This window comes from Misgurnus anguillicaudatus, chromosome 7, assembly GCF_027580225.2.
Source record: "Misgurnus anguillicaudatus chromosome 7, ASM2758022v2, whole genome shotgun sequence".
NCBI classification, from domain to species: domain Eukaryota; kingdom Metazoa; phylum Chordata; class Actinopteri; order Cypriniformes; family Cobitidae; genus Misgurnus; species Misgurnus anguillicaudatus.
The window spans coordinates 37,327,914-37,353,021 of NC_073343.2; the positions used below are offsets into that span (position 1 = coordinate 37,327,914).

The 25,108-nt window shown below is 36.2% G+C and overlaps 1 protein-coding gene across 1 annotated transcript in view; it reads left to right on the forward strand.

Moving 5' to 3' along the window:
- The window catches only part of plcb4a (phospholipase C, beta 4a), a 30,523-nt gene extending 7,253 nt beyond the window's left edge, over positions 1-23,270 (forward strand). Inside the window, 28 exon segments of the mRNA XM_055172539.2 lie at positions 234-291; positions 1,388-1,496; positions 1,658-1,868; positions 1,981-2,074; positions 2,418-2,497; positions 2,589-2,673; positions 2,760-2,850; positions 2,935-3,030; positions 3,327-3,418; positions 4,730-4,874; positions 4,968-5,052; positions 5,574-5,698; positions 8,247-8,298; positions 9,103-9,205; positions 10,504-10,668; positions 13,383-13,587; positions 13,697-13,785; positions 14,022-14,145; positions 14,475-14,527; positions 14,601-14,666; positions 14,802-14,917; positions 18,161-18,236; positions 18,317-18,492; positions 20,220-20,321; positions 20,466-20,523; positions 20,607-20,693; positions 21,402-21,438; positions 23,015-23,270. Of these exon segments, the coding sequence (XP_055028514.2) occupies positions 234-291; positions 1,388-1,496; positions 1,658-1,868; positions 1,981-2,074; positions 2,418-2,497; positions 2,589-2,673; positions 2,760-2,850; positions 2,935-3,030; positions 3,327-3,418; positions 4,730-4,874; positions 4,968-5,052; positions 5,574-5,698; positions 8,247-8,298; positions 9,103-9,205; positions 10,504-10,668; positions 13,383-13,587; positions 13,697-13,785; positions 14,022-14,145; positions 14,475-14,527; positions 14,601-14,666; positions 14,802-14,917; positions 18,161-18,236; positions 18,317-18,492; positions 20,220-20,321; positions 20,466-20,523; positions 20,607-20,693; positions 21,402-21,438; positions 23,015-23,094 (2,860 nt within the window). The 3' untranslated portion in view covers positions 23,095-23,270.
- The last annotated feature ends 1,838 nt before the right edge of the window (positions 23,271-25,108 follow it).

Genomic DNA, 25,108 nt, shown 5'->3' on the forward strand with positions numbered 1-25,108 from the left:
TCTGCGCTTATTTTAATAAGTTGAATATTGTGCAGCTGATGCATTATATTTACATCATTACATTTACATTCAAATTTAGGCTTTTAGTAAACAGTTTTAACCAAAGCGAGGAATTAAAATAAAAACTCCAGGAACGTGTATTAAGAAAGTCAATCTGGTCAGTGTGATTTTCTTGTGTTAGTTATTAATAAAATCTTTCTGTGTAAATAAATATGTGTTGTGTTTCTTTTCAGCATGGGAGACAAAAGTGATTATTTAAGTGTAGAGCATTTAGTGCACTTTCTGAATGAAGTAAGAGATTTGATTTCACTAAATGTCTGAATGCCAGTGAATGTCACAATCTCACCACAGTTACCACAAATCTGTCATCTGTATTTACACCTCCCGTTTACAGACCGCATGTTTATTTTGCATCTTTACAGCTCCAGCACGTCTTCATGCACAGGAAATAAAGCATGTCATATAAGTTCATGCATGAAATCATGTCCTGATATAAAACATTGTGCATAATTGCTTTTGCTCTTGTGTGTCTTTTGTTCGTGTTTTTTATGCGGGAGGTGAGCGCACGTGAATGCGCAGATGGCGTATGGTGTCTGTGTGAACAAGCTGTGCGGTGGCATTCAAATTACGCTTGCGGATGAGGGATAAAAAAGGAAACGTCCGTTCGGACCGCAATCTATGATTTGTTGAAAATGTTTTGGTCCTACGCCTTTCACAGATGACATACATTTATAAAAATCCATTTAAACAACTTAACATAGTAATTGCTATCAGGATGTGAGGAGACTTTTAACCAGCATAACTAAAGTGTTTTTGGATCAAATCAGACACTCATTTGAGGTTTACCGTTTTGGAATCCATTCAACCGATCTCCGGGTCTGGCGCTACCACTTTTAGCATAGCTTAGCATAATCTATTGAATCTAATTAGACCATTAGCATCGCGCCTAAAAAATAACCAAAGAGTTTCGATATTGTTCCTATTTAAAACTTGACTCTTCCGCAGTTACATCGTGTACTAAGATCGACAGAAAATTAAAAGTTGTGATTTTCTTGGCCGATATGGTATATGGTATATCTGGCGTAATAATCAAGGACTTTGCTGTCGTAACATGGCTGCAGGAGGTGCAATGATGCCCGAAAATAGTCCTCTTGGTATAATTCTATAGCAGAGGACTATTTAAAAAAAAAAAATGTCCAGTTAACAGCATACGACTTTGCATGCCAAGCATGATTATTGTTATGTCTTTGTAATGTAAGCATCTTAAAGAATATCAACTTATTTGAATGACACTATTCTGGCAATGCCTGAAATGTTTTATTTTATTTAATATGAACCAGGGCTTTGAAAATAAAACTTATTCTTGCATATAATAATCATTTGACAGAGTCAACGAGATCCACGTCTCAATGAGATTTTATTCCCATTCTGTGACTTGAAACGCGCTTTGCAGATCATTGAGCGACACGAACCCAATGAGACATTGAAAAGAAAAGGTATTTGATGCCAATTCATACATATTTTATTATTTGTTAGTGTACAGCGTTAATGCCTAAAGTAAATATTAATTCATTGCTTATTTCAGTCAACAGACAGAATAGTTTTAAAACATCAGTTGTGTATTGTGTGAATGAATAATGGTTATTATATGATGCAGGTCTGATGTCCTTTGATGGTTTCTGTCGATATCTGATGTCGGATGAAAACGATCCTGTGTTTCTGGATCGCCTGGAAGTTTACCAGGAGATGGATCATCCTCTGTCTCATTACTTCATCAACTCATCTCACAACACTTACCTGACCGGTCGACAGTTTGGCGGCAGATCTTCAGTGGAGATGTACAGACAGGTGCTGCTCTCTGGCTGCAGGTATAAACATTGGACGGATTTATTTCACTGGAAACCTGAAAAATCATTTTGGCTCTTTTGTCTTCTTGTGTGTGAATTTGCCAGGTCATGTGGTTTTGTATTGTATTGTCAGGTGTGTTGAATTGGACTGCTGGGATGGGAAAGGTGAAGATCAAGATCCGATAATCACACATGGGAAGGCCATGTGTACAGATGTGCTTTTCAAGGTGAACACAAACTTAGAGTTTCAAGGATTCAGTGCTCAATTGTCTGTTTAGCAGCATTTCTGAGAAGTCAGAATGATATGACATTCCCTTTTTACTCTATATTGTGAATGAAATTGGTTATTTGACTGACGCCAAAAAGACTAGACCTTTTACTTTAATTATATTTGATGAAAGATTGCAAAGAATTTTGTTTACAAAACATTTTATGTCATGCACACGCTTAAATAGTACATAACGGGACCTTTTCTTTTTTGTCAACAATAAATCCTTACCTTGCATTTCTTTTAGTAAATGCATTAAATATTTGTATTGAAAACAATATTTAAACCCTTCTTTAATGCAGGACGTTATTCAGGGAATTAAGGAAACGGCCTTTGTAACATCCGAGTTTCCTGTGATTTTGTCTTTTGAGAACCACTGCACGTATGTATGATACATTTTCTATGTTAAAGACTGAAAATATATTTACAATAAACTGTAAACAAGCTTTGAATTTACTTGTGTTGTGTTTCAGAAAACCTCAGCAGTATAAACTGGCCCGATACTGTGAGGATATTTTTGGAGATTTGCTCCTAAAGCAACCGCTGGATGACTTCCCGGTGTGTGCTTCCTTCAAGATCTCTTTATCAATATTGCCCTCTTTAATACAGATTATCATTTTATTTAAAATGAAGTTGTCTTGTAGATGGAGCCCGGTCAACCACTGCCCTCTCCCAATGACCTCAGGGGAAAAATTCTCATTAAGAACAGACGATTGAAGCCAGAGGTTGAAAAAAGTAAGTTGAATTCATTTTAGTAATGCAGGGTGTTTTTTCCAAACATTTTTTCACATGAAATGAACTTTCACCTTTGGTTTCCAGAGCAGCTGGATCATTGGAAGAAGCACATGGAGGCTGGAGAGCCAAGCGTCTCCACAAACATCTCTGAAGATGAGACCGAGGAGGAGATGTCTGCTGGTGAGAGAAGCACATCTTATCATTTCATCAGTGTTGTGATATTTGAATTATTTCTTGGTACCAATGAGGTTGTCAAAACCGTTTTGTTTTATCTGCAAATTGAGAATGTTTGATAACTCTCCGGTCTGGACCCTTAGAGATTGGGGTGCTTTATAATGCCATACACACAGGGGTACTCACACTTGGTGTCCTGCATCTCCAACTTTGCGGGACACCAGCTATCCAGGACTGAGTTTGGGTACCCCTGTCATAGAAGAACCAGTTTTGGCAAAAAACATTTTTTGTTTGTATTTTAGAGCTGTATAATGAAGCTCATCCTGAGCGGATACACGCATGTTTGATCAGCGAGGAAGACCGTCAAGATGAAGAGCCGCAACCACACACAAAGGTTCTTACATCAATCTCATATATTGATAGTTTAAAGAAATTAAGAGTTTCGTTGCAAAACGAGATAAATCCGTTTTTTTATTTTTTTGAAATCTATTTTTTTGGTTGTGCATTTCAATTAATATCAATTCAACTGCAGTTAGTTTGTTTTGATTTAAACCTTCATAACTTAAAAAATACAGCTAAGTAGCACCAAAAAACAAAATAATAACATGATAACAGAATAATAAACATGTTTTGACAAAAATGTTAAAAACGGAGTTATCTCGTTTTGCAATGAAACTCTTCAAATATTAACAATAAGGCTTGTCAATATGGTTGTGTCATCCAATACACTGCAAAAAAAAATATTTTCAAGAAAAAAAATCTTAGTATTTTTGTCTTGATTTCAGTAAAAATATCAAAAAATTCTTAAATTAAGATTTTTTTTCTTGATGAGCAAAACTATCCAAGAAAATAAGTCTTTAGTTTTTGACAAAAAATATAAAATTTGAGTGATTTTTTGGCATAAAACAAGCAAAAAATGTGCCAATGGGGTAAGCAAATGTTTCTAGAATTTTTCTTGAATTTAGTGTTTAAGAAAAATGTTCAAGATTTTTTGCTTACCCCATTGTTAGATTTTTTTTTGCTTGTTTTATGCGCAAAATCACTTAAATTTGATATTTTCTGTCTAAAAACTAGACTTATTTTCTTTGGTTGTTTTGGTCATCAAGAAACAGCATTTATATTTAAGAAACAAGTCAAAAATACTAAGACATTTTTTTCTTGAAAATAATTTTTTGCAGTGTGGAGTTTATATTTGTGACCCTGGACCACAAAGCCAGTCATGAGTCGCACGGGTATATTTGTAGCAATAGCCAAAAAATACATTGTATGGGTCAGAATAATAAATTGTTATGCAAAAAAAAATAAAAAAATAATTAGGATATTAAGTAAAGACCATGTCCATGAAGATAGTTTGTAAATATCTTACCATAAATATATCAAAAATGTATTTATCATCATTAGTAATATGTGTTGCATTTGGACAACTTTAAAGGAAATTTTCTCAATACTTTGATTTTTTTGCAGCCTCAGATTCCAGTTCTTCAAATAGTTGTATCTTCGCCAAATAATTTTCTATCCCAACAAACCATAAATCAATGGAAAACTTATTTATGCATATCAAATATTGACTCTTATGAGTGGTTTTGTTGGTCACATTTCTGCTTGATTTAAAGCTTTCTGCTGCATCCATAAAGTAAAGCTGAGACGGCACAAAGATGAAAGTTTCCTTTCAGTTATTGTCACCGAATCTCTTTTGATTTCACAGGCCGGAGAAACAAACGTAGCAGATGAACTTGCTTTGATTCAGTCGTACACGTACGTCGCAGCAACCACAAATATCCACCCGTATCTTTCCAATATAGTCAACTACGCCCAGGCGGTGAAATTTTTAGGTTTTGGTGAAGCTGAGGGTCAGTACATTTACAAACTGGAAGATCAAATCTGGTTTATTATGAAATTATTGAATGATTTTAACAAATGTTTTCTTCTGTGTGTGTTTACAGAGAAAAATATCCACCACAACATGTCTTCCTTCAATGAATCTGTCACTTTAGGGTATTTAAGAACAAACGCCATTGAATTTGTGAAGTATCCTTTTTATTTTCATAATAACTATGAATTATGTTTCATTTGAGATTTGACAACTAGGGAATATCGCAGTCATGTTATTCTTGTTGTTTTGTTAACCAGTATATTTGTTGTTTTATGGTTTCATAGGCCACAGTGTGTCACATTGAAGTGAAATGAAAGATGTTTTTATCCAGAAAAATCTCTGTAGAATAATAAAGAGTCTTTGAAGGGTCAGAAAGTGTGTGTGCGTGTGTGTGTGTGTGTGTGTTTGTGTGGATGTTGAATCTGAAGTGAGGTCTGTGACTGAAGGGTCTGGAGTTTATAATGAGAGATCAGTCACATCTCTTTTCTTATTCCCACCACTTTCAAAGTACTTTTGTGGTGTAAAAACAGCCATATACCTACTGAGTCAGTAAGCCCTAAAACTTTACTGGAGGGGAAAGCTGTGTTTAAAGTGTGAAGATCTAAAAAATAAAAGACCGATTCTTCAGAAATCCCTGAAACCTTCCCAGTCTTATTTCCTTGAATGAGATCCACAGCTACAACAAACGGCAGATGAGTCGAATCTACCCTAAAGGAGGACGAGTGGACTCGAGTAATTATATACCTCAGATATTCTGGAACGCCGGCTGCCAGATGGTTTCTCTGAACTTCCAGACCCCAGGTAATGCACACAACACACACAGATACACAAACACACACAGACACACATATGTCGTCTGCAGCAGAATGTCCGTCTTGGTAGGCGTATGTTGCCGTGTCTGGCGTCCATCTGCGCTTTCATGAAACATAATCTCTGTCACATCAGCATATTCTTTTTGACAGATCCTTCCCAAAAGCTGGATTCATAATAACAGGATAATTTCACCTCAAATCCAATGTTAACATTTGATTTTAAAACAGTGATTTTTTTTACAGTGATTAAAAACAAAAAGGCGCTAAAGTGAGCAGTATACATACAAATCCACATGCGGTTGAATGTGTCTGTCCAGCTCCAGTCAGACGTCATCATCCTTCAAGATCAGCAGATTCAGAACGCTTAATGTGTAAACTTCAGAGAGTTGCGTTACTGTATCTCATACTGTAGTGTATTAAAATACATTTGGCTATAGTGCAACGAAAAACAACATAACGTTTTTATGTGGGACGACTGTTTACAGTATGTTGTGCTGTTTGTAATTCGCCCTCTGTCTGTGTGTGTGCGCGTACGTAAGAGCACTCAGTACTGCACACACGGAGAGACGCGTTTGCAAAAGCAAGCGGACATTAAATATTTCTGTGCTTGACAGGGCACATACAGTACAAACAAAATTATTTCCAGTATTCTTTTTCTAATAAAACTAATTTTATTTATGTCTTAAGTGTATGTATAGATTAAAAGCAGAAACCAGTCTGTGCTTATTTGTTCTTAAAGAGAAAGTAACCTTAATTAACCTACTTAAGTCTGTGTCATTAATGTTAATCTAACAACCCAAGACAAAGAGAAAATCACTTCTTTAGCTCTAAAAAATAATAATTACATTTAATTAATACAATAATTACTGTACAGTGTTATTATTTAATTGTAAATAATCAAATTAAATAATCATTCGTTTTTTATGTACCTAATGATAATTTTAGATCTTACTTAATGTGCAACTATGTTCTTTTTTTATAAATGTTTGTTATTTCTTGATTTGTTATTAGATTTTTCCCATCCTTTTTTTGCTGATCTGAAAAATTATCCAATCCGTGCCTCAATGTGATCCGAACCTGATCCGAGTTTTGTGATTCGTCACACCCCTACTTGATTCGTTTTTTCAGGCGAACACAGCAATCGTGCTTTGACTCGCATCAAATAAGGCCTGATTACTAATAAATTGCTAATGAATTGTGATTGTCACAAGCAGCATTGTTTTTTTGCAAATAAGATCAAACATATTTCAGACCAACTGTCCAAAATGCATAAAAATACAACATTTACAAGGAGTTTAGCGAGCATCTCAAAAACCTTTTCACACAGATATTACAGAAATGCGTCCGGGATTTGTCTGGAGATCGTTTGATCTTTTTAAGTGCATGACTTTAAATACATGTCTTCACGTGCGTGCATTTTTGTTTATTTTAACATCATAAGGAGCGTGTGATGAGCTGTTCTGTCATGCTGGTGACTGATCTCAGCTTGAATAGTGACGGGCATCACCACCAATGCGGATGTGCATTATTTTTCTAATAATTCAACGACCCGTCATCAATTATTCCTTACATAATAGTGCTGCAGTGCTAAGACTCTTTGGAGAATAACAGTTGTCTCTGGCTTTAGGTGATTGTAAAAATTATTTTAACATTCAAAATGTTGCATCGCACTTCACATTTCCCCCAGAAATAGATCTAAAGTCAAGCATAAGACGAATGTACAGGTGAAATACTAAACAGGAGCTCATGTTGGAAATGTTTTGTGGGATTTAAAGATATTATGAATGAGAGTGATCCTGACACAGAGATCATGCTGTCTGCTGTCAGGATTTCATTTGTCATTCATGATGTCAACATTCTGCCTTTTAAATAGAAATAAATCAGGAAAGAGGCAAAAAAGGTGATGAATCTAATATTTAGAAAAACTGTTGTAAATTATTAAGTGTTTGTATTTGTGCCAATCCAAATGTGGTGTTACCATGGTACAGTGATGGTAAAGATCAGATGGTTATCCCACATTATACCACGGGTCTATTGAATGCTTTATTCTGATTTGTTGAAAAATGTTCCACGGGTATGCATTATTTTTCGATAACCGCACACCTAACTTGTCAAATGTCTTAAAAATAGGCACCAGGGCAATGTTTGTGGTAACCGTGGTATAAGAGGTATAATTGACTCCGTTCCTTTGAATTATTTGAAACTAATGCACACCCGCAGTGTAATGACACTCCGCTTCATGTCGTACCGCATTACCACCTTGGGTGTGCATTATTTTCCGTCGTCAATTATTCCTTACTTACTGAATGATGACTTTATTCCATGTCTGGTGGAGGAAAATCTTACAGATGTGTGTTGAAGAAAGTAACCAATAAGATAGCAAGATTTTTTTTATTTTGCCATTAAGCAACTAAAACCACCCAGCTTAGTGTATTTCTTTAGGCGCTTTAAGCGCATTTTTTCATTGTTGCAAAGCATCATCACAGGGTTAGGGTTAAATTGGCATTGCGTAAATTTCAGTTTATTGTTTCTTATAGATTTGGCCATGCAGCTAAACCAGGGCAAGTTTGAATACAACGGCTCATGCGGGTAAGGACACACAAATATCACACCATTCATTACTTAAATCCAAATAATTCAGATGTTTGACAGTCAAAGCTTCATTTCGAGCCTGCACTACTATTGACTCCTCAGTTTCTGTACAAACTATTCAGATAAAAAAAAACGAATAAATCAACCAGTTATATTTGTTATATATATGTATTCAACATAGAGATAAACAAATCAAAACTCAAGTCATGATGTTAAAGCGTTTTCTGGGCGATGCTTACTGGCCTAAAGCAAAACACACAAAAAAGACTTTAATGTCTAGAGATTTCCAGGAATCTCCTTCAGTGTGAATGTGTGAGATTTATTCAGATTCAGTCTGTGGCCCTCTTGAATACACCGAATGCTCTGAGGTATTAAGGTTATGTATCGTAGTATAAATACTGCAGGATGAGGTATGAATGTATTCAGCTGATCCTAGTATGAGATGCTTGACTTATACTGTAACGTGATACTACACATTCACACTTCACGTTTGCGCTGCTTACTTAACACATCAACAGTTGGCAGTGTTAATTTCCTCTCATCAGATAGTGCCATCATGTGATCCACGCTGTGAGTCGAGTCACGGCGGTGTGAAACTCCAAACATGTTAATCAACACATTAATCACGGTGAAGCAGCGCAGTAACCATTAGAGATCTGTTTAGTGGTGTAAATTCAATATGAGACATGAGGGACGTTATTAAATGGATCATTGCTTTAAGGTGATGCTCTTACAATGAACAGCTTTCTTCTGTCTTAAAATGTGTCTGTTTGAGGTGAACTGCTCACTTGCGTTTGTCAGGTATCTTCTGAAGCCAGATTTTATGCGTCGACCGGATCGCACCTTCGACCCGTTTTCAGAGACACCTGTGGATGGGGTCATCGCAGCCACCTGCAGTGTTCAGGTACTGATGTACGATTTTTTAAATAACTAAACTCGAACCTGTTAAAGGCGGAGTCCATGATGTTTGAAAGCCAATGTTGATATTTGAAATCACCTAAACAAACACGCCCCTACCCCAATAGAATCTGGACCTTCTGTTGATATACCCGCCCCACACATACGCAACCCGGCATTTGATTTGATTTGATTGGCTATAAGTGTGTTTTGGTAGTCGGCCCGTCTCCTTTTCCAACGCGTTTTTCAAACATCGTGGACTCCTCCTTTAAATTTATATATGAAGATTTTCATTGCTAAATCTTGTTTTTTGGTTGTGCATTCCAATTAATATCAATGCAACTGCAGTTGGTTTGTTTTGATTTAAACCTTCATAACTTAAAAGATACAGCTAAGTAGCACCATAAAACAAAATAATATCATGATAAACATAATATTAAACATGTTTTGACAAAAATGTTAAAAACGGATTTATCTCGTTTTGCAACGAAACTCTTCACATAAGATCCTTTTAATTCCTATAAAAGTACGAAGATGCATCATCCAGCTCTGGGTGTCCACATACAGCGACAATGATTTTATTTAATGATGTTGTTTTGTACCTTTGCCTCTGCTTGCTACGTGGCAATCATGTCACTACTTCAGCAAGCTCCTAATTGGTTACCGCGCTGCGAATATCACAAACGCTCAATGCACACTGCTTCATCCACGCAAATTGCGTCATTTGCACTGCCTCATTTGCGCAAATTGTGCCGCATATTGCATCTTTGCATTAAATTAACATTTAAAACACTTGCACTTAACGCTTCATTCGTGTCTGGTGTGAACGCACCATAACTCAATAAATGATGGTGCACTTTAAGGGACAGATTTACTAACAGCTTGCGCCAGCGCAAACCATAATTCTGTCGTTAAATAACGACTGTCAGGAATTACTAAAGACGCACAGTGGATAATCATTCACTAGGTGAAGTCACACAATACCAGACGTTTCAAAACATCTTGTAAACCATTTATTTTTTGTCCTTACACACCCCGAATTTTCCGCTGTGATGTCCGTGGTGCTAAACTCAAGATCAGCTTTGCTTATTTGCAACCCTGAACTAATTTGCGCTGCTCTTAGTAGATTGTGTTGGTCATTATGAAAATAAGCTGTTGTGTCTGTGTTATTTAATTCGCACCTGTTTAGTAAACCACTTTTATTACCACTCCCATTTGCGCTTCTTGAAATTCCGCTCTCGCGCTAATTGCCCCATTTAGGCCTTAAATGTGTTTGTTATAACACTCGGATGTTTTGTTAAACAGGTTATATCAGGTCAGTTTCTGTCTGATAAGAAGATCGGTACATATGTTGAAGTGGACATGTACTGACTGCCCACAGACACCATACGGAAAGAGTTTCGCACGAGAATGGTGATGAACAACGTTCTAAACCCGGTGTATGAAGCAGAACCCTTCGTCTTAAGAAAGGTAACCTTTAAAAGTCCAGGCCAGTGTTTGGTCTCTTGATGATATAATGTAATATGGCAGTACGAATGTTCTTTGTACCCTAAAGAGTGGAGGTCTTGATTCTTTATGTTGTTATATCATAATTCAGAATAACAATGATATGTATGACATTTTCTAAAAGCCCACTATTATTATACAGAAATTATACCACATGAACTTTAATTATATAGAAACGTGCTGAATGAAGATGTTACTATAGAGGTCGCCATTATGAAAACACTACAGTCTAATGATTATAATACATCACCTTACCTGCTAAATGTAAAGTCTGTGAATAATGCTGACAATGTGTGACTGTACAAAACCAGGTAAGCCAAACTATTACTAAAGGTGTTAGCCAAGACAAGCATTATTGATTATGACCTATTCGTTAACAATTTATAAAATATGAATTACTTCAGGATAAACTTGCGGACAATAAACTGACACAAAACATTAATTATTATCATGCCACAGACAACAATATCTGAGCGGTCTCTTTTTCTCCACACTTATAAACACTGGAGTATTAGTTTCGCATATGTCATGCATGACCTTTCGACATGATTATGTAATACGTAAGGTCATGCTAGCGCATCACACGGCTAGTGGAAGACGAAAATTTGTGGTTTAAAAGTACATATATATAATTTTTTTTGTCGAAAATGACATCGGTTTGCTTGATAAGACTATTATGCCTCGATTAGTCCAATAAAGATGGAGAACAATTCTGGAATGTTTACCTCAAAAAAAAATAATTTCTTCTCGACTGAACAAAGAAAGACATAAACTTCTTGGATGACATGGGGGTGAGTAAATGATTGAAAGTGGAATATTGCTTTAAGGCATCTGGTGGAGCGTTAGTTCATCTTAGAATGAATGAAGATTTTCTCATTAATTTCTCACCCTCATGTCGTTCACACCTGTAAGACCTTTGTTCATCTTCAGGACATAAATTAAAATATTTTTAATAAAAACCATGACAGTTTTGAGCCCCCATTGACAGCAACACAACTTACAACTTTCAAGGCACAGAAGGACAGAAAAGACATCATTAAAATAGTTACGCATATTAATGAATGCAGATTTTTTTAAACATCAGCAATAGACATATGAAGAGTTTGGTTCCAAAACGCAATAAATGCCATTTTTGGAAAAAATGAGTATTTACAAGTAAATTCTTATTTTTACGCGAAATCCAATATTCGCCATGTTATTCTGTCATCTTTTCTCCCTTTTTTCCCAAAACGCAATAAACGCCACTCCTCCTTTTCTACAAAATACAATACATCTGCTCCACAAATTACAGCGCAGCATTCCACGCAATGTAAACAAACAATGGCGGCGCGTTGAGTACACAGAGTCCTAGTTTTTCTCATCTACTTTGTACTTCATGATCAACAAACAAACAAAAACAACCTGTGGTTTTCTGTGACGGGAAAGCCATCAACATCTAATAATTTACGTGAGAGGCACTCGGGAGGCGGGTGCTTGTTCTCCCGACAGCATCAAGCTTCTCTCGTGCTAACACATTGACCCCAGAGGATCTTATGAAAAACTTTCCATTATTTTACTCAGTCAACGAGAATCGAGCAGGACCAAAACATTTTACAGCTGATCGCTGTGAAAAACGTTAAGCGACAACCTCAAGTATAACCGCAACAATGACAGTGTTCTTATATGACAAAGTAAGTGTTTTGATTAATGCCATTAATGTTTATTTTTTTATCAGTGTGTACAACTGTTCAACTAAATGAATATTAAAAGGCAAAAATTAATGCACATTTATTCTGATCCAATAGATTATTTTGAAAAAAAAAATGGTCATGGATTTACTGCATTTTGTGGAAAAAATAATCAGTTTTTACAATAAATCTTTGAAAATCAAGTTATGGATTTGAATTTTTATTGTTATTATAACCTAAAGATGCTATGTGAAAGTTTGTAACAGAAAATAGTGGTTTTCATCTTGTCACTTTCTTGATATAGAAAACATGTTTTTACCGAAATTTGTCAAAATGGATTTATTGCGTTTTGGAACCAAACTCTTCATATACACTGCAAAAAGGGTCTTCAACATGGAGTCATGGTGGTATTACTGGTGGTCCTCCCATTATTGTTTAAATGCAGTTTTTTATTTGAAACATGAAAATAAAAGAGGCATCAAACAAAAATGCATTATCGGGTTAACAATATAAATGAAAACTTATATCATGAAAGCATGATATTCACATGAAAATCAGTTCAGTTTAACTTAAAATGTTATGTAATATGCAAAAAGTGATTTTTTTTACTGTAATATCTTTGTAACGTAACCATTGGTATTTATATATGACACCACACCGGTGTTTAACACATGCATGATATTGATTGTGAATTACTTCAAAATGTGGAAAAATATTTAGTTGAAGGGATGCTAAAGCAACATCCTGGCAACAACCTCTTGTAGAAATCACCTAGCAATGTCCTTGCATCTACACTGTGACACCCTAGCAACTGCATAGCAACACGCTGGCAACCACCAGAAACACACTAAATCAGTAAATCACAGCAACACAATGGTTTTAAGTTTTCTGCATTCAAGTGCATCTCAATATTAACTTTAAAAAAATGTAAAAGTCGATGTCAGTCACAGTAGTTTTGGTTTTGAAAGTCCTCCTGTGAGAATAACAGAAACAAATACCTGATTTTCACAGGTAATCCTCCCAGACCTCGCTGTCCTCCGAGTGGCTGTGTACGATGATAGCGGTAAACTGATCGGCCAGAGAATTCTGCCGCTGGACGGGTTGCAGTCGGGTTACAGACACATCTCTCTGAGGAATGAATATAACAAACCTCTGTCTCTGGCCACGGTCTTCTGCAACATCATCCTCAAAACATACGTGCCTGACGGTTTCGGAGGTTAGGAAACCTTCAACTTGACAAATAAAAGCTTAGTGTGATGCCGAGTTCAGACAGGTTCATCGAGTCCTGTCACAAGTGTCACACATGCTGTATAATGTCTTTTCAGCTATCGTAGATGCTCTGTCGGATCCCAGAAAGTACTTATCCATCTGTGAGAAGAGAACCGACCAAATGAAAGCCATGGGCATCGAAACAGTGAGCGTCTTCATTATTAATTCACAAGACCTTGAGACATAAGGCATTCATTTTATTTAATAAGCCCTTTATGTACTCTGCTTAATGTTATGAATCGGTTATTATCATTAAAACTTTGCATTAAAGTGACTCACTGGTGCAAATTCTCCAAAGACCTTCATGATGTAGTTTTTTCTTGCGTTCCTGAAACTTTATTATCTGTGCATTTATTTAGTATAAATTGGATGTTTATTCAGTCAGATATCGCTGATGTGCCGAATGACAGCTGTATGAGAAGTAACAAACGGACCGCGATGTTGCCACAGAAAGAGAGGCAGAAATCTGAACGCAACCAAAGTACTGTCAACTGTTACAAAGAGGGTAATATTTACTCTTATACATCTCAAATAAATCACAGGACTAAACGTAACGAACTAAATAGTAAAACAGTGTGAAGTTGAATCCTGGTCTAAAATTTAATTCTCACTGACTTTAACTAAAACATTTGCTCAAAGTTGGTTTGTTTTTGTGTGCATGTGTACGCCAAACACGTTCAGCTAAGAAATAATACAAATATCTGAATTTTATTCATTATAAACACAATGCCACTGCTGACACCAAATGCATTTGGATCAATTTTATTAAGGACATAGCTGCAGGTTATTTTCTGTTCAGGTTTTTACAATATATTTGTTGATTTAAACCTCTAGACACATCAATGCTGACCCCACGACTGACCATCGATGATTTAAAGCAGTCAAAGGTAGGAAACAGAATAAGGTGTTGGATTTTTTGTATTTGTGAAATGTGTTGCATTCATGTTTGTGTCTCCCCAGAGCTACTTAAAATTAGTCAAGAAGCAGCAGAAGGAGGCAAACGCTTTGAAGAAGAAGCAGATGAAGGTGACCCGGGGTCTTTGTTGTGTTTAACTTTATTGAATTGATCCTGTAGTGTCACAAAGACTGAAGTCAGACAGGCTGAAAGCCGACGGCACAGATAGAAAGTCACAAGAGAAATGATCCTGCTTCATATTTCAGGCACACGCCGCACTGCAGAGTTCACACAGCGCTCAGGTGGACAGGATTGATGCTCAACATGCTAAAGAGAAACAAACTCTGGAGAAACAACTTTTCAAAAGCATCAAGAAATCCAAGTAAATGTGTTTAAATCAGTTTATCATCATACTCATGTACGATACTTCTGGTGCTTCTGCTAGCTAAGATTCAAATTTTAACATTTTTCATTATCATACAAATCTTCTTCATTTTTACCTTTCGAATTTTGACGTTTCTAGTTGCATGCATGCACGCATGCACTTTGAGGTGTTTGCAGTCAAATTTGTTAAATACCAATAAAAATGACTTAAGTAAATAAGGCATTTCATTTACTGACGACTAACCTTTTCCTCTGCATTAAAATGAAATCACTACACCTAAAAATAAGAGTGTGATATAATATACACATTTACAAGAAAACATGCCAGACACACTAAGAGGCTTTTGCATCTGAACTCTTCATATAATGATTTAACAAAGTATTTGGACACTATAAGCTACACCTACAGTGTCCTACACTGACACCTCACATTTTAAGGTGATTTTTAACACATTTTGGGCCAGATTTACTAAACATGGCAAATTAGCATGAGAGCACAATTAAAAAAAAAGTGCAGATGGAAGTGGTAATATAATAATAATAATAATAATAATAATATCTGTGGGTTATTTAGTAAAAAGGCGCAAATTAAATAACACGGGTGCAACAGCTGATTTCCATAATGAATAACGCAATTTACAGTATTAAGAGCAGCGCAAATTAGTTCAGGTTCGCTAATAAGCAGAGCTGATGAGGTGCTGGTGATCTACTAACACCTGATGTGCTTGAGTTCAGCACCACGGATATTGCAGCGGAAAATGCGGGGTGTGAAATTCCAGATAATGAAGCCATAGTACACTGAAAAGATAGCCTGGCTAACACCAGACCAGTCTCACAGAGAATGAGAACCACATGCTCATTTTCTCGTATTTGAGGCGTGGTTTACGAATGCCCAGAGGCGCTACGAATGTCTATCAAATGTGTCTGTACGTAGCTCATAGCTAATCGTTTCAATTATACCAAATGAATTCAAACGTAAACAACTTTTATCAGTTCATGTGCACACAGCTGGAAGCTATGCAACTAAACCAGTAGCTGTATATTGATATTGAAAAGCAACTAATTTTAATGACACCGTGACAACCACAGTACAGGCATAATGACAATATGATATTAATAAATACCACTTACCATTTATAAGTTAATTGTACTTCGTCTACGACGATGCCTAGCAGGTTGGTCCTATAAAACTTCATGGCTATCATGTCTTGCTATATCCAAACATCCTTCTTGGATATAAAATTGTTTAATGCCAAAAGTTGCTCTTTTTTTTAAATAAACTTGCGCTCAAAACTACTAAGAACACTATCTAAGGCTGCATTGAAAAGTAACTTGCCATCTGCTGCTCCCGCATTGGATAAACAAAACTGCCTCGGTGTGTCGTATAGACGTCGTCATCGTCTTGCTGCCCCCTCCCCGTTCTGTGATTGGTTCCCTATTTCAGGGGCAAAAAAGGTCCGTTTCCATGCTAGACTTGGAATGTGAATAAATTTGCGCCCAAGGCAGCATGGGAAACCCAGGCTACTGAAAAGAACCAAAAATGAAGGTTTACAAGAACTCCAGCAATTTAACATGGCTTGGCAAACAACATTTTTGAATAATATATTCATCTGGCATTCCAAATAAAGTGTTACTTGTTAAAACAATCCTCTGCCTTGTATCACACGCTCTCTGTGGCGCCTCTTTAGTTAGCAACAATTGCAGCCATTTCAAGTGTAAAATGATTTAAAGGGGCCATGACTTTTTAAGATGTAAAATAAATCTTTGGTGTCCATGTGAAGTTTTAGCTCAAAATACCATATCTATAATTTGTTATAACATGTTAAAATTGACACTTTGTAGGTGCGAGCAAAAATTTGGTGTTTTGGGTTTGTCCTGTCAAATGCAAATGAGCTGATGAAATTCAAACACTGATCACCATAATGGTGGTTTGTGGCAATTGAAACTCAATTGTGCTGTGAATAATTTTCTCTCTCTCTCTCTCTCTCTCTCTCTCTCTCTCTCTCTCTCTCTCTCTCTCTGCATTGATAGGGCAGATTAAGTGGCAGTATTATTATAATAAGATCTCCTTATGACATCATAAGGAGAGCCAAATTTTAATGACCTATTTGTTTACATGCAGAAAAGTGGTTTACCAAAACTCAGTTACTGGGTTGATCTTTTTCACATTTTCTAGGTTGATAGAATCACTGGGAACCCAATTATAGCACTTAAACATGGAAAAAGTCAGATTTTCCTTTAAGCGATGCTTTTTTGGCATTAAATTATGACGCAAATACCAGTGATATCAAACATGCCAACATTAGTAAATCATTTAAATAATCTACTCCCATAAATTTTGCGTCTGAAAGGGAAACTCCTAGAAATGCATTTGCAATAAGGTCACATAAATAACTAGACCACACCTTTTCAGCACTAATTCAAAAGAGTGATCCGTGATTTTGTGTCCTCGCGGCTCGATTATTGTAATTCCCTTAATATGGGAATAAGTAAAACAAACATAACTCGACTCCAAATGGTTCAAAATGCGGCTGCCAGACTTTTGACTGGCACGCACAGATTTGATCATATTTCCCTCGTATTATTCTCTTTGCACGGGGTGCCGGTCTGTTACAGAATCGAGTTTAAAATCGTAATGTTTGTTTTTAAAGCTCCAAGTGAAACGGTTTCTGAATACCTGAGTGATCTTTTAAGCCAAAATATATCTGCTAGACCGTTGAGGACTTCTGAGAAAAGAGTGCTGATGGTTCCTAAATCTAGACTGAAGCTGAGGGGTGATCGTGCCTTTTCAGTCATTGGGCCAAAACTGCGTATTAGTCTCCCAGTCTCCCTCCGATTAGCACCATTAGAATATGAATTTAAATCAAAGTTAAAAACGTATTTATTATCTAAAGCTTATAATCCTTATTAGAGTATAAGTATCTTTTATCATCATTGGTTTTATTTGTCCTCCTTATGCTCTTTTTAGCAAGGTTTGTCCAGCACAGTGGTTGTTTTTATTGTGCTTTATAAATACATTTTGATTTGATTTTAATTATCCACCGCGCGTCTTTAGAAAATCCCGCCCGTCGTTACTTATCGCCAATATGATGGTTTGTGCTGGAGCTAGCTGTTAGTAAATCTGGTCCTTTGTTATTATTTTAGACATACTAATGTATAATTATATTTAAATTCTATATTTAATTGTTTTTTCTCCATCAATGTGAAATATGACTCACTATCATTATTTGTTCATCTTCAGTGAGAGTCACAGCCATGAAATGAGAACAGACATTGAAATGCAAATCAAGGCTTTAATCACAAATCACAAAACAAAGGTATTCAGTTCATTCTGATCTCTCTGTAAATCCTTGCTTTACATCAGATTTAAACAAACTGTTGTGTTGTGGTGTGACAGGTGAAGGACGTGGTCAGCGTTCACGCGCTCGAGATGACAGATTTGATCGGACGTCACTCGAGCGAAGAGCAGAAACGGAAAGAGCAACAAATCCTTCAACGGTGTGAAGAACTTCACAGGCTGATGCTGGAGGAACAAGAGGAACAAACCCGTCGACTTTCTGCTCTCCATGAAAGGTCAGAGGTCACAGAACCTTGTTTATGTGAAGGATGACATGTTTTTATCAGTGGGATCGGGACAATGACCTGCATCATCTCTGCTATAATGTTGTCTTTTCTGATGTCTTCCCTGGCTGAAGTTTCATGATGTTTTAAACGGACTGGATTTGGCAGATGCTTTATTCAAAGCGACTTACAGTGTATATCTTTATGTGTGTACTGGGATCAAACCCATGACCTTTGCGTTGTTAACATAATGCTTTACCAGTTGATCTGCAGGTTCAGCTCTTTGATAAAGTTGTTCAGTCTTATGAATGTGTATGAGATTGTGTTGAACCTCAGTCCTCAGACGCAGGGCTGTTGGTCGGGGAATTACCCCGTGCAAATTGAAATCAGGTTTAATTTTGTGGGCGGGTTTGTGCTGTTATTTCATTTGCATAATTCCTTCAGTGAATTGGGCACAGAAACAAGAAGCTATCAGCAAGAACGATTCATTCGTACTGGATTCCCTCCTGTCAGTGTTTGTGATGGGCTTTTGTTTTACACAATGTATGTGTGTGTATGTGTGTGTGTGCGTTCTTGTTCCCTTCATAGGGCGTATCTGTTCTTACAGTGTTGAATTATTGTAAAATATGTAATAAAAAAGCAAAGATATCACACTTTTATGGTTGTAAATATTTACAATATTAAAAGATCACACCATGAGGAATAATGAGGTAAAAATGTGCTTACTGATTTTACTCAAATCTAATCTGGCAAACAATGATGCCTGTCCTGTGTTTAGACACGTTGTCTGTCCAATTACATAGATATTGTTACACATGCATTATTATTATGATTATAATTAGGGCTGTCAAAAGATTAATCACAATTAATTGCATACAAAATAAAAGGTTTTTTTCGGCATAATATATGTGTGTGCACTGTGTGTAATTCATTTTTATATATAAATACACACACATGCATGTATGCATTTAAGAAACATTTACTTTATATATATATATATATATATATATATATATATATATATATATATATATATATATATATATATATATATATATATATATATATATATATATAATTTATATATATTTTTATTTTTATATAAATAAATAAAAAATGTACATAAATACAATTTTTCTTAAATGCATGTGTGTATTTATATGTACATAATAAATGCACACTACACACACACACATATATTATGCAAACACAAACTTTTATTTTGTATGCAATTAATCGCGATTAATCTTTTGACAGCCCTAATTATAATATGATATTATAACCAACATCAGAAGATCTAATGTTACGAGTAACAGTTTGTCAAATGTTATTTTGTTTCTGTGTTTTATTGTACAGAATTAGTAAAAGAGGATTTATTGCATACTAAAGGCACAACAGCTAAAATGGCACAAAGAAGAGCAGTCAGCGAGAGATTATATTAGACATCAGAGAATTAAGAGTGAAATTATGACTTTAATAACATTTGTTCAACTTTTTCATTGTTATGTTTAGTTTTAGGTTTTTTACATTGTGCAATAACATTATTACTTACAATAAAAAGCTGCACTCAATGTTTGTCAAAAATACAAATTAAAAAGAAGATTTTTTATGTAAATATGTGCAGTTAACACTTATTTGATGTTAGTTTGTTAAGTTTAAAGTCTATTTAATAACATGCAGCTTTTAGCAAAAAGCAATAAAAACATTATAAAGCAAACAGTGAACGTTTGTCCATACAGGGAGTGTAAGGAGATGAGAAGAAAACAAGCCAAGATCTCAATGGAGAGCAGTCGAGCCATCAGTCATGACAGAAGTATTAAGATCAAAGCTGAACGAGAGCGGTAATATCTGCTTATACCAGCAGATCCCTTTACAATCCTCTCTCTCTTTCTCTCTCTCTCTCTCTCTCTCTCTGATTTTATGTCATCTTGTGCAATTTCACTTGGTTTCTTTTCTCTTTGGTTTTATGGGGCACGCTCATACAGACGGGTTCGAGAGCTAAACAGCACTAATACCAGAAAGTTTCTTACTGAGCGAAAGAAGGTAAAGCTTTTAATTTAGTTTCATGTGTTTATGTTTAACAAAGATTTGTTTGTAATGATGTATATTCATATTGGCATCGACAGCTCGCATTGAAACAGTTAAAGGAGAGCAAGCGACTTCAGGAAGATCAACAAGAACAACGTGAGAAACTCGAGAAACACAATCAGGAGGTATTTTACCATCTGTGAATTATATTCTATTTATGCAATAATACTTTATATTTTATTACTCTATGGGGTGGTTTCCTAGTCCCAGATTAAAATGCATGTTTGAGCTGTCTTCATTTTTAAAACACCTTGTACTGACATATCTTAACATATATTAATGCCATTTTTTGTCTCAAGATGGACACCAATATTGTTTTATGTAAGGTATGCTTGGAAAACGACTTTAATGTCCAAACATAACTAAGGCCTAGTTCTGGATTAAATTAAACACTGTCCTGGAAACTGCCCGTATGTGCTATATATTTTATAATTCTTCCATTTTCTGTGATTTTTTCTTTTTATGTAAAGTTGCTTTGATACTGAGCCCCTAAGGGGACATGGAGTAAAAATTAAATAAAGTTTAGTTTCGCATGCTCACGTGAAACTATCACGAGCGCACGTGAAACTACCGTGTTTAGTTTCACGTGCGCGCGCGATAGTTTCAAAAAATTCTGCACATGAAGGTTTTGCGTGAGCACATGAAACTAAACTTTAGATTTTTTTACTAAACTTTAGACTTTAGACTCCAATGTCACCTTAGGGGCTCGGTACTTTGAAACAATGACCTATATTAAGACGCATGTCATTTTATGCAACATGTTTCAATCACATGAACAGTCATAACTATATCATCTCTCATCCTGCGTGTTATTTCTCTCATTTTTATTTTAGCTGTTGAACGCATGTTATGGAAAATCATCATGGCCAGGTACAGTAAGACTTTACTACACCAATCAATTCTACACCACTTCCACTTTCCCATGATTATTCATTTCCCCGTACAGAAATTCAGTCTGTCGAACTTATAAAATATATTGCACCATTTCTCATGTTCACAGACTGCTGAGCAGATAGATGCACTCATTTCTCATCATATTTGCTCTCTATATATTTAACCTGTCAGTCATCTGCAGATCTTACACACACACAAACATAAACAACTGTGTATAGATGGACTGAATGAAGAACTTGGCTTTTAGACCTTAAATGTACCTTAAAGGTGGCGTATCTAGAGTAATAAGAGTTGTGTACATGGTAATGACATATCATGAGCCTCAAACACGATTGTTTCCTCCTCTTTATGTAAACCTTGTGCAATTCAATAAAAAAAAATAAAAACAATTGTAAACTTCGTGCATGCAAAATTGGTCTGGAAAACAGACCAATCTCAACATAACACCGACTGTGACGTTACAGTCCAGATGTACGCCCCAACATTAAATTAACTACAATGTTGTTACAATGCTTAAAACAAAGTTGTGACTGCTAATTTAGCGCTATATGCTAGTTAATGGTATATGCTAGTTAATGCTATATGCTTGCGTTCTAAAGTTCTACTATTGACGTCAAAGTTACATTTGCAGGTCCATACTGAAAAAAACACAAACTTACCACTCAGAAACGTCAATCAATAATCTCCAAAATATTTGATTTTCCTCAAAATCTGTATCTTCATCTAATAAAGACTCAAACATAAGATCTGTTTACACACACAGAGCTACTGAAGGAGCTGCTCTGAGAAACAGCCAATCAGAGCAGAGCTCAATATTATTATTCATGACCTTCTCAAAAAAGGTAATAATAGACCATTTAATTCTAAAGGCAAATCCTAGGGTTGTGAATGGACTTGTAAAACTGACTCTGGATCATTTTTCGCCCTTAATAAAGCCACAAACCTTCTATGTAGATATCAGAGAACAATTTAACAGATTTTTACAATGCATTCCTTTGCACCTTAATTCGAAAAACGAACACCGTGGTATCATCTATTCAGCTTTTGGCCATTTCAGACGTCTTTCTTAATTCGGTGGAAGCCAGATGAAGGTTTTGCTTAATGTCTATACAGCTAAAACTGAGTTTATATTTGAGTGAGATTCACCTTAGTTTTACTTATTTAAATGCAGCGTATAAATGAGTTGATTTTCTGTTAAGATGAGCAGCTATCACAATCTCTTCTGTATGTCAGACTGTGTTTTACTGATGGATCGTGCCGGATCGGACTAATAGGCTGTAGAGTTGACGTGAATGTTGAATTCTGTCAGGGTCTGAAAGCCTTATCACACTGAAACAGATGCGATGGGACTTTTAAACCCAATACTGTTTTCCCAAAATGCTATTTGTGATCTTGCAGTTTTCTTAGTTCATTCAGGTTTTGTGAAAATGTTTATTTCCCATCGCACGTCTCTGGTTGGATAAGTAGGATTTGTGAAGTCCAGAGCAGGTTGAGAGTTGTGTCTCTGAGGATGTTGTGTGTTGTGTGTTAATGTGATTGACTGTCATCACAGGCCAAACAGACACGATGCATGAAGAGAAGAAAGAACGTGACGCTGACCAATCAGATGAGAGCTTTTCATCAGGTCACTGAGATAACCCAGACTGTTACTGATGCTCAGAAAGCACTGAAACCACTGTAGTTATTACTGTTGCTTTAATGGCTGTTACATGAAGGTCTATGTTTGTAATGAGTTTGGTATTTATATACTTACTGTAAACATATTACAGCACAAATGTTTAATGGCTTGTTAAAACTCATGTAAAATATTTACTCTACTGGCTGTCATTTCATTAGTACTGTATAAACATGTTCCTATCTCAAATGATTATTCACTTGAAATTAATTAAAGTAAATTTCCGGCTTTACCACGAGTCTTTGGACAATGAGCTGTCTTATGCTGCGTTCACACCAGTGTCAAGCGTGAGTGTTTTCAATGTTAAGTCAATGTAAAGACACGTTGGCGCGTCTGGATGTCTCGCGGTGCAAATCAGGTGTTTAGCATGCCGCAGTAGATGAGATTCTGGTTCTTTCACGTGTCTAGTTCACGAGAATGGCGTGCATGGAGCGTTTCCGTGGCAAACGCGCAATTTGAAAAATTAGAACTTTGGCGGAAACACTCCCCACATTAACCAATCAGGAGCTTGCTCTAGTAGTGACGTGATTACTGGAAGCGAGCGGAGTTGCAGAAGCCCCTCCCATTACGCGAATTTCCATGTGAATGTCTTGAGGACTAAAATTTCACACACGGCTTTCAAGCGCAAATGAAGTGAGTAAACTCGAAATGTTCAAGCGGCAAGGTAGACGTGGTAGACACGAATTTGATGCCTCAGACATGGCTGTTGTAAACCCACATTTATAAACCCATCTTATGCTGCGTTCAGACCAGCCGCGGTACAGGCATCAAGCATGAGTGATTTTTAATGTAAAGACGCGTTGACACGCATTTGGAGGTTTGCGGTGCGAATTAGGTGTTTAACGTGCCGCGGTAGATGCGATTCCGCTTCATTCGCGCGTCTAGTTCACGTCAATGGCGCGTATTGAGCGTTGCTGTGGCAAACACGCGAGTTGAAAAATTTGAACTTTGGCAGAAAAATACGCCACATTCACCAATCAGGAGCTTGCTTTAGTAGTGACATGATTATAGGAAGTGAGCAGAGTTGCAGAAGCCCCTCCCATGACCTGAATTTCCACGTGAAAGTCTCAATGACTAGAATTTCACACGCGGCTTTCACGCGCAAATGAAGCGAGTAAACTCAAAATGTTAAGCGGCAAACTAGACGCGTTAGACGCGAATTTGATGCCTCAAACGCGGCGGGTGTGAACCCACAGTAAATGATAGCATGAACGATTACCATACAGAAAAAGTTTAAAAATCGTTTTACATTAAGATATTAAAGACGTTCACTCCACAACTATAACAATAGCAATACAGAGAAAATATATAAATTATATATTGACAGCCAATTGAAATCTTTTTGAATTGATCAAGCTGTGTTAGGCATTGAACCTGGATTTCTTTTTTTTAAGTCAATGCTTTCCTGATGAAGACATTTTTAACCTTCATTAATAATTTTAACTTATTCATAAACTACTATATATTTATATTCTAAAATAACAACCTGCTGTAACAAAATGTATTTGATGTTTCACATTCTGTATGTAATTATTATTAGTAATATTGCAGAAAAATAAAAGTCAAAAGTATTGCTTGTTCTGGAAGCGCGTTTTATTTTATGCTACATTCGTAGGCAGAAATACCAGGTGGGGATGGTGCCCCCTTCCTAAAATTATCAATAAAGCTATGTGTATTATAAATAATATAACACGCACACACACACACACACACACACACACACACACACACACACACACACACACACACACACACACACACACGTATATAATACTATATATAATATGAGTAGTAAAACAATACAAATGCAAACAGTGCAGAAAAAAGTTTACCCTCACTTGCCTCACAGTAGTCACACACAAGTCCGGTGAGAGAGAAATGTATTTTCCATGAGTTCGCTATCTTATAACATTACCAGTCATGTTATAATGACTGTAGCAGTAATTATTTTTTAATTTCTTCGGTGGCTTG